Here is a 12768-nt window from a genome sequence, read left to right as displayed (position 1 = left end):
TACGCGGAACTCGATTAATCCTGGAGAACCATAAACTCATTGTCCACCACCGAGGACCCTACTTGAAGTCAAAACAAATGCATGGCTTTATTTTATTGAATTAGTTTGAGGAGAGGACGCGAGTGTATTGTGTCCTAAATCTCACACGAGGAAACTTTATTTTATGTGATCATCGTGTGATAATCCGAGCTGCTTCTTTTGTAGGTTTAACTCGTCAATCATTCATATGAAAGAATCAAGTTAGTTAATCTCGCCGAGCGAGAAGAATTAAAAAAGCAACTCAGAATTGGAATGAGCTTCATTTTCTGAGACACTGGAATTTTTCATAAGGTTGTGTGCTACAGAGATTTTTAATACAAAACAAAGCCACCCAGACATTGAAACAATAGTTCTGGAGCTTCTTCCACCATACTCAAAAACTCTACAAAAACATGATTCCGCCCAGTTACTTGCGTACATATCTAATCCCCAACAGTTTGCCTCTCTTGCCGGAGCGATCGAGGTTCCTTCGGGCGTTGAGTATGCACAATCATACAGACTTGTTTCTGCAATTGCAGTTAAGGATGTGTTTGTATCTCGGACCTGGGAGGGATTGGTAGAGGCAAAAATTTACATAAGGAAAATTCTAAAATCAGCCCAGTGGGCTGACAATAGTGAGAGTGTGAATGTGTACACAGAAATGTGTGTTTTTCTTGTCTTATAGTGTATTTATCGTCAGCCCATTAGGCTGACAATAGCAAGACCGTTTTACATAAAAGGATTTGTGAAGCAAATTGTGTTTCCTATTTTCCCGTTCGTCTCTTTTCTCTCTTTGAATCTCTCTACAAATCCAAGATCCAAACACAGTCGAAAAAGAGTCTCTAGACGAAAATCGGCTCCTCAGGGTTCTTCTTCAAATGACTTGGATATGGCTTCGAAACGTGCTGTATAACCCACATTCGTGGGAGTTGACGACCTTTGTCGCACCATTTGGCAATACTCAGGGTCTTCCAAATGCCCACTAAAACTCATCAGCTGGATCATCTGATGACACATGGGGAAAAACCGCCTTTGGACGGCAGAGTAAGTGAAAAACGGAAACAAAGTCGCGATCGACACGAACAGTGTCACGAGCCAAAAGGACGGGGACGGAGCACATGCTTCGATGAAAACCATGAACGCCGTCGTCGATATGGTGGGGCTCATAGCTCCGTACCCCAAGAGGAATAAGTACCAGAACAAGACGCTGCCCCAAATGAAGAGGTGCTGTATGTAGGTGAAGTAGTTGATGGAGAGTGCCATTTGCAAGTTGACAATCAACACCACGCAAGTGTACATGGTGGTGCCAAGGATCTCTAGGCCGACGATTTCCCCACCTTTACGGAAGGCTTGGTGTTCCATTGAATAGATGCAGAAGAAGAATACGCACGTGGCACTGAACACACCATTAATTGCCCAGCTGAGGATTCGCGTCCAGCTGAACAGGACATTGTGTATGCCCTCCTGATATAGAGCAGGAAACTGCAACAGTTGACATTATTTGTTTTCAGCATTTCAATTTGATCCATGCCATAATGTTGTCAATACCAGACCTGCTTGAAATTATCCCGTTTTATGCTTTCCTATTCAGGAAAAGACGGAAAACTTGTTTGACAAACTGTTTCTTAAAACTGTTTTCAACAAGATTCTTAAAATAAACCAGATTCAGGATACGTGAGAAAGACGACCTTGATTTTTCGACAAATGTTTCCGCAAGAAAAGAGAGAAAATTTTTAGTATTCCAAGCTTTTGATTGCTTCTTTTTAAAATGCAAAACAAACGAGCTACAAATTTGGAAATTACCTTGAGACAAAACTGTGAAGATACGTCCTGGTCAAACACTCCAAGGGCAATCACAGGAAGAGATGTGAAGAAGACGTTATAAAAGGACAGATACCAATCATTGTACGCGGCTTGGCCAGAGAATGATGCATATGCCTCGTAGAAGAAAAGAGTGAAACCAAATGCGATGTTCTTGTAAAAAAAGTAGCATATCTGCAAAATAACGGAGAACCAACACATCATCCATCTCATTTTGTTTGAACATTATTGCTGGTGACCAATGTTTTAGCCGTAAGAACCTATAGAACTTACATCAGTTTGAAACATAGGAGTAGCTCAATTCAAGACACATCGTTAAGCTATATCTCCAAGTCCATTTGTACCAGTGAAAAATACACAGAAAATGTGCTTTATGTTGTTCACTTATGGTCTATGAACGAAAAGGTTGGCATACGAGTTTTAATCAGGGTGAATAATTCTTCTCCCATAATGACTCCAATGAAAATCTTACAGAATTAAAGGAGAACTGAAATCTTACCATTGATGACATCCTTCTGTAACACCAATGACCATGTACAAGTAGTAAGCGCTCAAGAAAACGGAACTGTGCAATTGCAATGTCGCTTGACATGACTGCCTGATGGTTTGGCGGTATAGGAATAGGGAGATTTGGATTAGCAAATTCGAAAACACCTCACAGAATATGAAATCATAAGCCGTCAACCACATGATTAGCATGATTACCTGCATTCCTTCAAAACCACTGATACCGATTCCAATATCTGCTTCTTGAAGCATTCCAACATCGTTTGCGCCATCACCAATAGCTAGCGTTGTATTACGAGTTCTATTTCTAAGAAGTCTTGTAACCTGCAATATGAAGACACGCGTACTATATTTGATCTACCCTTTCCCACATAACAATATTCAAAGTACACCGCGAATTACAGTTCAGCTAACTACAAAAATGTGTTTCCTAAAAATGATGCTTTTGAAAAGATAATACTAAAACGAATACATTTGGCTGCTTATCTATTGTGCATGGGCTTTTATTTGAATATTTTCAACGTTTAAGAAAAGGGCTCTAATGATGGACTAAAATCATCATTGCGTCCATATTTGGCTTCAAAATGTGTTGTACTAAATGTGAGACCAAAGGGAATTTATCCAACATTTTCATGGGAGAGTCATGATGCATATCCATTCACAATGAAAATCCTGGCTTAAATAGACAATGACAAAGGAACAAGCAAGATCTTTATCTTGCCACAGCACACAAGTTAAAAGCGATATTCTGCCCAAAAGGTAGAAGGAAAAAAATAACGAAAGAAAGAGAGTAACAAGCAACAAGAAATGTATCTTTTCAACATGAGGGAAACATAATCTAACTCACAAGTGCTTTCTGTTTTGGTGATGAACGACAGCAAATAACAGATGCACAGCCTATGGCAACGTCCAGAAACATGTCCTTCACATCATCCTCCAGAGCATAAGCTAGTGATTTGCCATCTATAATTAAAGCCAATGCCTCGGAGCCTTCACCTGATTCAGTAAGTTGCTCCTTTCCCACCTTCATCTGATTGAGTACACTTGCTTTCAATGCCTAGAGAGTCAACCGAACCCCATCAAATTTACAAATTAAAATCTTGTTATACCACCAATATAAAAATGATAAAAGTACTAGTTGAAATGCACTAAATAGATGGGTTTAGACGTAGACCCGTTTGTTATGGTTTTAGTAAGTCACTTGGGCACTGAGACGACCACTGCATATCAATGTTATTACTTGATACATAGTGTTGTATATCATAATTTGGTGGACCTTGAAGACGAAAAGGTACTGATAGGTCTACTGTGGGTGGAGAATCAGTACCTACCACCCGGGAAACCTATTGAATGTGAAGAGGAAAAAGAAGTCCTACAGGTTGGATAGCTACTGTGAGGGTTTAACTGAAATAACTTATACTATCGTTTTTCAGAAGCCATGAAACTACGACAAGGTACGTACAAAATCAACCTGATATTCTGATGCATTGATGCAAATATTCACTACTTGATATATGTACTTTGTGCATAGCTATATCCACTCATATTTGGTAGTTCTATTTTAGCATATAAGCTCTGCAACGAACTTTTCACATTCTTTTTCCGACTTTGTCATGGTGCTACCATTTTGTAGGGAAATAAGAGAAAACAGCCGAACAAGGCCAGAAATTACCCTCTAAATAGCCAAGGAGACATTTTATGTTACCTTATACACAGCTGATAAGTGAGTTGTAAGGAAAGAATGATACATAAAGCATTCCTTCGTTTCTTATTGTGCTTTGTCAGCTATCAATGGATCATGGGAAAAGTTCCCCCACTGCGTTCGGTGTAGCTCCATTAGTTTTGGACTAAATATTTATGAGTTACTTAGATGCTGGTAACTCTTACTCCCTCCATCCCATTTTGTTTGCTCAGATTTCCTTTCTGTGCTGTCCCAAATTGTTCCATAATTGGAAACCACCAAGAGGGCAAAGTTCCAATTATACCCTTTTAGTGTAAAATTCTAACACAACTATTAAAGTAATTATGTTGTTCTAAAAGGTATTTTTGGAAATCTTTACACTTTTCAACCCAAAGCCTTTTGAGTCAAATTCCCGTAATGAGCAAACAAATTGGGATGGAGGGAGTATTAGGATTAGGCCATTGTTGATATGTATGCATCCAGACAGTCACAGCATATTTGTATCACATAACTGAAGCCTAACGAGGCAGAGTTTGTTCGCAAGACATGAGGGAAAATGTAAAGAAGTAGCAACTGCTGTGTGTTAACCTCGCTGATGGCCAATTCCCCATCTTTCTCCAGTGCTTTAAATTCAGGTGCCTCAGAGTTTATTATTATTTGTGTCATTCCTTCTCTTAGTAAGCTACAGGCGAAACTGCAAATTCCAAGTTTTAAGTCAGAAAGAGTAAGACTAATTGAATTTTAAGTCTACTGATGCAGTAAGACATATCCACTATCCATACCCAATGTTAATTGCAGTCTCCATCTTGTCTCCTGTCAAAACCCATATTTTTATTCCAGCTTGTGCAAGCTTGTCAATGCATTCAGGAACCTGTTCCAATTTCCAAGCGCCCAAAATCAAGGTAATAAAAATACCAAACAATAATAAATTCTCATACAAAACATGGATAAAATAATCCAAGGTAATGTCGTAACTATGCCTTCGTTTATGGATTATTTACATATTTCCTTTCCTCCCCATCACCCCACACTCCCTGCCAGCACTGCTAAAAGACGATCATGTGTGGGAATTTAAACACAAACTTGACAGTTTTGCTGATGGAACTATATCAAGTCGATCGCTACTAGATGGTCTTAAAATGCTACAATAACATCAATTGATTTCCTGACAACTTCTTTCCGTTAATTTTCTGAAACATACCCCATGTTGCAGTTTGTCTTCAACAGCTGTAGCACCAAGAAGAATCAAATCTTTTTCAATCGTCTCTTCAACTTTCTCGATTATTTCCTCACGATCTGCAGTTACTAAGTTTTTTGCTTCAGTAAATGCCTCTTCAAATTCTTCATATTCATCCTCATCGAGTTCACGATACGCAAGTACCAAAGTCCTCAAACCAGCATCAGCATACTCATTAATCTGCTCCCTTGTCTGCTCTTCAAATTCTCTTCCATTCTTTGCAAGTCTTCCAAACATGACGCTGAATGAGAAAAGAAAAAATAATGATGCGTTTGGATACATAATTGAAAAAGCCAGAGAAATAAATTTAGCCTATTGACTCACAATCTTCTTATCTTTACAGTTTACTTTACCTTTTCCTTACTCTCCATAAATCTTTCCACAATCCTGATGCGAACACATGTACAGAGCATCAAAAGCAATAAAGGCAGCATTGATGTTTTCATCCTCGTCTTACTTGTAGCACATAAGGCATTGTTTGACTAGGATGTGTATTTGGTGGTTCCTGCATTTTAAAGTGCAAGCTTTGGCTCCTTGACGAATGAGAATCTAAAATATTAGTCTGCACTCCACTCGATACATGGGTCAGGGCACGAGGCATGGCCATATGGATTCCTTGGCTACTTCTCCCCCACTGGCACACTGCCACGTGGCACACCGACATGGCTGCATGGCCGCCTCTCCTCTTTGGTGCCCTGCCAAAAGGCATGCATGTCCTCTCCATTGGCACCCCACCCTGTGGCATGTCCACCTGGCTGCATCACTGTCCCTTGGCAAATGAGATGCTACCACATGACACATCCATGTGGCTGCCATATGTGATGGCTGCTCGGTCATCGGCAGAAAGGTTCCCTGTGTCAGCCTTGTAAGGGAAACTCTAGGGCCGCCAACCACAGATTCATTCTCTCCCTTTCGAGGGTCAAGAGAACGCCAACCCAAGATTGTACATACAATGCCAAAGTCTCAAGCCGCACTTTGATGGCATGGCCATGGCCCTCACCCCTCACCCCTGCCCCCAGCTCCTTTGATCTAAGGAATCCCCGAGGGCACTCAGTGGGCTGCCTTGCCGTGGAGCCATGATCTAATTCTCCAAGGATTCATTGGCCATCGCCATCAATGACTAGGCCGGGAGGTGGGCATAGGCACCTCAATGGGACCATCAATAGACTTGTGGGTTGGAGACTTGAGCTCAATGCTTCATACGAGGGTCCTCACATACATTGCTTCATGGGGAAGACTAGAGAGAGAGGAAAACCTTTGATCAAAGGATCATTACTTGGGGAAGGAATCATACCCAGTCTCTGAGTAACCTTGGTTCTATCGACTATTATCTATACCTACCTTTGACATTGAATGATCCCTGAGGTCCCATGATACAAGTTTTCACATATCATTGACCTCTGAGGTTGACTTGACAGATCTTAACAATCCATAGTGTCGGCCACAAGTGACCCGCCACATGTCTTAAGGCTAAGCTGGTCCTTGGGCATGCATCCCCAACATCCATGACAAATGGTTGGCATTGACTAACCACAATCTCTATATCCATGAATTGCAGACTTCTTCTAGACTTCAACTCAGCAGTCCTACATGCCCTTAGTCACCAACACCCCTAAAGATATATAAAAGAAAAGAAAAGCACACGTTCCCTGTTGTTGTTTACAAGAACAGCGTACAAAAAAAAAAATTATTGATCAACAAGTTGGAAACGGTGGAATAAGAACTATAACACTTCCAAAGGAACTAAATCAATGATCATAACGAATATCTATTAACCTTGTGGGATCTATAAAATTCTTATCCATCTTACAAACCTGTCTGCTCCTTTAGTAAGCAGTAAAAGCTTCCCTTCATCATCTCTTACAATGACGGACATCCGCTTTCTTGAGCTACTGAACTCCAAGATATCCAAAAGTTTGTATATCCTAAAAAAGTAGGAGAATGTCATTTCCCCACATAAATGATCAAACTTGTAACACAGCCATGAAAGAACATCAGAAACTAAAAAGAATTTGATAGTGAAAGAAATTACCTATCAACCCTCCTTCCTGTTATAGGATCTATCTCATGCAATGAAACACTTGTTTGGGACCTCTCAAAAAATTCAAACCCAATTTCTCTGGCAGCAATCACAAAAGCTGCCTCATCTGGTGATTCAGCTTCATATGAAACCCTACCTGTTTCTTCATCAACTTCCGGTATGGCAGTCTGACAAATAGCCAATAACCTGAAAAACTTCTGAATTATATCTGGTCGAGGCTCGTTAACCCAATTCCCATTCATAATCCTCTCGTCCATAAAATTAAACCCTTTAATAGTTGTCTCCTTTTCAGAGAAATCCTCAACAAAGCCCCCTTCATCATCATCACTCACATCTTGGCCTAAAGGTGACCCTTTTCTCCTTGCCATAGCCCTCTCAACTTCAGTTACTCCACGCCCGTAAGCTGTCCCTCCGATCGAACACTTAATGAATTCCATTGAGTTGCAAGTCAAGGTTCCAGTCTTATCAGAAAGCACAGTCTCAACTTGGCCAAGTTCTTCGTTCAAATTCGAGGTACGTGCACTAGCTGGCTTATCACCTTCCTCATAATACATGTGCAAATCTCTATTGATGAATACGCTCTGAAGCACTTTCACAATTTCTATTGAAACATACAAAGAAATGGGGATCAAGTAACTATATAACATTAGGGCAGTCAAAAAATGACAAACTGCTGCAATGGGCGCCCGTTTTGGATCGAAGTAAATTGTTGTGTCATCTGGTCTTAGGTACCACCTTGTCATTAACCCATCTTCTAGGTCCTCCCTAGTTGCAATTCCAAAGAAAATTGAACCAACAAAAGACATCAGAACTAGAACTAATAATAACAAGTAGACAAGTTTATCAGTTCTTTTCTCAATTTTGCTTCTCTTTGAAGGGGGTGCGGTTGAATTTTGGATAACCTTGGTATCATGACCTGTGAAGATAACCACTCCATAAATGTAATCTGTGTTTTTGAGCTTAGAGTCTCTTAGAAGAAGCTGCTGAGGGGAGAGGGGGTGCTGCTGCCCTTCAAATTCCAAACTCCCAACGAAAGAGTACAAATTTGCATTCGGGTCCTCACATCTAATGACAGCCTTGAAATTTTTGAATGTAGAGTCCTCGTTTACGTTTGAAGTTACTTCTAGTGATCGTTTTATTTTCAAATTGGTCTCTCCGTCAAGGTTCATGGTTTCAACATAGCAAAGCGCTTCATCGTAACTTGATGAAAGTAAGATGAGATCAGCAGGAAAGAAATCATCCTTTTCCACCTTAATAACATCTCCAACTCTTAAGTTCCTCCATTTAGTATAATCAAAATTTCCGTCACCTTGATGCACTTTGACAGTACGGTTGTTCATCTCGATATCCTGGTAAGATTCCAGGGATAATCATACTAAGGGTAGCAAATTACCAAGCAAACAAAAAATTTGAATGCATAACAGAAACAAATAGAAGAAACAGAATGACTCGGAACAGGTAGACGACCATTTCAGGAACATAAATAAAAATTGAGAATAAAATATCCAAATTTTGACGAGGAAAATAGAAGTTTTATTATCATTTATTGACACCGTATTTTCTTTTCATATGGGAAGTATGAAGAGAGAGTGACAATTAGAAGGAAGAGAGGAATATACACTCACTAATGTTACGTCATTCTGCTCTACAAACTATGTTATATGGATTCTCGAAAATTATAGAGTGACTGTAACCAAAAAAGAAATTACAGATTGTCTGTGTTCAAAACTCGACGACCCTCAGGTATGGTAATGTGTCCAATATTTTAGATGGACATTCACCTAAAGGGTACTAATATAGGAGTTTCCCTAAAACTATGCTAAACCTCTCATTTTATTTATGAAATGCCTTTTGAGACCTTGTAAACATCATTTACCCTACGACATAGTAAAAGACATAGCAAGAAATACAAATATTTTTCCTATGTCCCAGTGTCCTTGATATGGAATTAGACAAATCTAGTAACTGGACACGTACCTGCACCCGCACCCAACACCAGTATCTAGGTCGATGTAAAACAGAACAGATGAACTTGCACTAAACTAATCTAAACAAACCCTGATCACCATTACAATTGTCTTTCCTTGCGGTTAATTCAGCAACCAGGAAATTCTTATGGAGTTAGACTCCATGAAAAGAAAATAAGTTTTATGTTGGGCATCTACAGGCTGCAAACCTAATTTCTACGGTAGGATGGACCGAGTGGTGATGATATAAACTAAGAGCTTCAAGTATTTTGTAATCCATAAAGAAAAGATGGAAGAAGTTTATGCTTAAGGCCGTATAAAGAAGCAACAGCGCCCCCGATGACTCCATCAGGTACGTTATTTATAATTCCTGCATTCTACTGCCAAACTCACTGGTGACCCAATTTCCATCTTGAGACTGTTCCTTGCAAGAAACTCAACCTCAAGAATTGAACTAACAAGATATTTTCTCAATAAAGTCTTACTCGATAGGACTAGTTGTTAATTGCTACTTGCATATAAATTCAAGGGACATTGACCTTGTTCAGATAATAGGTACACACCTCAAGTAACTGATTAGCATTGCACATAACTACCAAGACATACATCCACATTCCAAAGACTACTCTACCGTTTCCTCAATCTTCTCTAACACTTCCATGGAACTCTTAAGTTCCTCTCCTATTTTTCTTTTTGACCAAGAAAATGAATCAATTAAAAACACATTTTCGAGGCATAATATACTTCCTGACAAGTGACAACTAAGCATACAAACGAACACATTTTCCAGGCATTCACTATTTTAAGAAGGTTGCCAAATTTTCTTGGTTACCAAGCTGAATCAGGTCAATCCAAGCTTGAAGGTCTGCACTTCTACTACGCATATGCTAATTTACATCATATAGCAATTAACCAAGAAAGCGAAATTTAAATAGATCCATGAATCTGAGAAAACACAAAACTTGTTATGTTACCTGCATTTTCCTCCTCCAGTCTTCAAGTAGCTCTTTGCCCATTGTCACTCCAACCACAAGGACGAAAGGGAGCACGGTACTGACAGCAGAGTAAGGAGAGAGCGCCGTGAACGACAGAATCGCACAGACAAGGAAATACATGTTGGCGACCCGCCTGAACTGTTCAAACAATGCTTTGGGAAAAAATGTTGCAGGAGTGTACTTTGTAGTTCTGACATAGTTGGTTCCATACTTGAGAGAAGTGGATTCAAGGCATCCAGGGTCATTACAAAAGACTACCCTCGAAAACCCAAGTCCCCCAATCTGTGAGTGCTCGCCATTAAAAGAAGGTTTCCTAAATGAGATGCTATGGACTCTTCCCAAATGCTGCCTTTTCTTCCTACTACTACCGGCCATTTTCCTAAATAACCACTTTTCCAGTTCCAAACAGAACTTAAACCAACTAGGAGACTGACTAACATTTAACTTCAAGAACCAATCGGAACCTAATGAATCGAACTCTAACAATCTGGCTAACCAAAAAAAAGCGTACCAATGTTTGGAATTCTGAAAAAGAAATAAGATGGAAACGAAACAAGGACCCTTGAAGGTCAACAGGCAGATCAGTTCACAACATATCTATACTAAACTGTACGTATGTATTAGTGTATGTATACAATTAGTAAGTAGCCCAATAGATAACAGGTGTCAAAATGAAAAAGGCTGACGTTCTTTTCAAAAAGGGAAGGCCGGCCTTTAGTTAGACTGGTATGTCTTGCAGCCAGTAGTAGTTAAACTGGTAGTTAGAGAAGAAACAGTTTGACTAGTAGTTAAAGAGAAGAACACGCCGACAGCGTGCAAATGGGATTTTTCAATGTCCTGATTCGAATACTTTCAGAAACCAAAAATCGCAAAACGAAAAGGGAAATAAAGAGAGAGACGACAGGAAAACAGGTATTGAAGGAGAAACTACTACAGTAACAAATAGTACTCTGTTTAGGAGTACACAATGAGGAAAGTCCTTTAGAGAGTCAACCGCAAGCAAGGAGAACAAGTGGGCAACAGAGTTGAGCGGATAACTCATCTGGGTTTGCATCAATAAAGAATAACTCATCTGGGTTTGCATATTGACCAGTTTCAAATCTGGGTTTGCGTCAATACAGAATAACTCATCAGGGTTTGCTGGGATTCTCTCTCTATGTATAATATATATGCATTGTGAGAAGCTTTGAAAGAAGAAGATGCCCTAAAAATTCTGATTCTGTCTGCGTATAATACTAGTAGGAGTATAATTTTAGATGCAAGACAATGGCGTTGATCAAAAATTAAGCATTAAAAGCAATGAACCAGTGTACTCTCTCTCTCTCTCTAGTTTTTTTTTTATTTGTTTATTTATCAGCTATCCCAATTCCTAGTTGGGAACAGGTTTGTTCGGACGGAGAAATTTCCGACGTTTTTAAGTAGAAAAAAAATAGGGTTCATATTAGCGAAGATCATCTCGCGGGATAACTTCTCATTTGTTACTCGTGTGACGCAGGGGGGGATGCTTACCGCCCGCCTGGAGGGCGAGCCGGCAAGAAAGAATGAAATAAGAAAGGAGAGTCATTTTTCACAAAATTTTATCATTTTTGATGAGATTAGATAAAAAAGAGGAGAAGTCAGCCAAAATATTTTAATTTTGTACTTTTTTCTCCATTTCTCACTATAATAGTCAATCGAAACGAGAAATTAAAACCATTTCTTTTCTTTTCTTTTGAAATCCCTCCATCTAAAGGGTCTATTATGGATCTGTTAATGTTCAATTTGACTGATTGAGAATGTTGATTTTGTAGGTCTTGTTGTGTCCATGCAAAAACTTGAACTCATTGAAAATCACTATTTATATGAACGAAGTATATTTGTCACAAGAATAATGGGTAGACATTGTAGTCAAACTAAGAGCTTTTATATTGCTTTAGATAAATATACGAGTAATTCGATCAAGTCTTTTTCGCTGCCGATCATCCAGCTTCTTGGCATGGGTGGAAAACACACTTTCAAAATGAGCGGCTTTACTCGGGTTAAACGGGACCGCATTGTTTTCCATTTTGTGTCACATAATCAATCACACGAGCGATAGCCATATTAGAAGATCTTTATATTATAAAAAAAATAATATAAACTCAACAACACGAGTAATGGAGTATAATTGATTAGTTTAACTTGTTTAGATCGGCTTTGATTAGTAGTATATAATATAAAATGCTAGAAAGCGAATTTTCTCATTTGATAAAAACCCAAGAAAATATTACAGTACTTTCTTTAAAAGTTGAAAACTTTTTTTTTTGTTTTGTTTTGTTTATCATAATGTTGACAACCCTTGTGAAACTACTGTCTATTGTTCTCACCTTTTATTTATTTATTATCATTATCATAATTCATATTGTATGATAAACCTACTTTTGGCATCTATAAATATTTTCCATCAACAATTTTACAAAAATTCAAAAAAATCGAACCCGTAGAAGAACGTAAAGTTTTCTCACCTTCTTTTCTCTCCCATT

At 39.0% G+C, this 12768-nt stretch overlaps 1 protein-coding gene across 1 annotated transcript; it reads right to left on the bottom strand.

Moving 5' to 3' along the window:
* Window positions 1–269: 269 nt before the first annotated feature.
* On the bottom strand, window positions 270–11336 carry LOC131309762 (putative phospholipid-transporting ATPase 9). The gene is made up of 11 exons (XM_058336364.1): window positions 10247–11336; window positions 7297–8654; window positions 7079–7189; window positions 5229–5505; window positions 4810–4898; window positions 4616–4721; window positions 3194–3403; window positions 2545–2670; window positions 2339–2437; window positions 1822–2013; window positions 270–1500 (listed from the first exon to the last, which is right to left on the bottom strand). The coding sequence occupies exons 1-11, from the start codon at window positions 10640–10642 to the stop codon at window positions 880–882; spliced, it is 3585 nt and encodes a 1194-aa protein (XP_058192347.1). The 5' UTR covers window positions 10643–11336; the 3' UTR covers window positions 270–879.
* Between the last annotated feature and the right edge of the window lie 1432 nt (window positions 11337–12768).

This window comes from Rhododendron vialii, chromosome 12a, assembly GCF_030253575.1.
Source record: "Rhododendron vialii isolate Sample 1 chromosome 12a, ASM3025357v1".
Classification (NCBI taxonomy): domain Eukaryota; kingdom Viridiplantae; phylum Streptophyta; class Magnoliopsida; order Ericales; family Ericaceae; genus Rhododendron; species Rhododendron vialii.
Note: the sequence above shows the minus strand (reverse complement) of the source record. Positions and strands in the feature narration are given on the sequence as shown.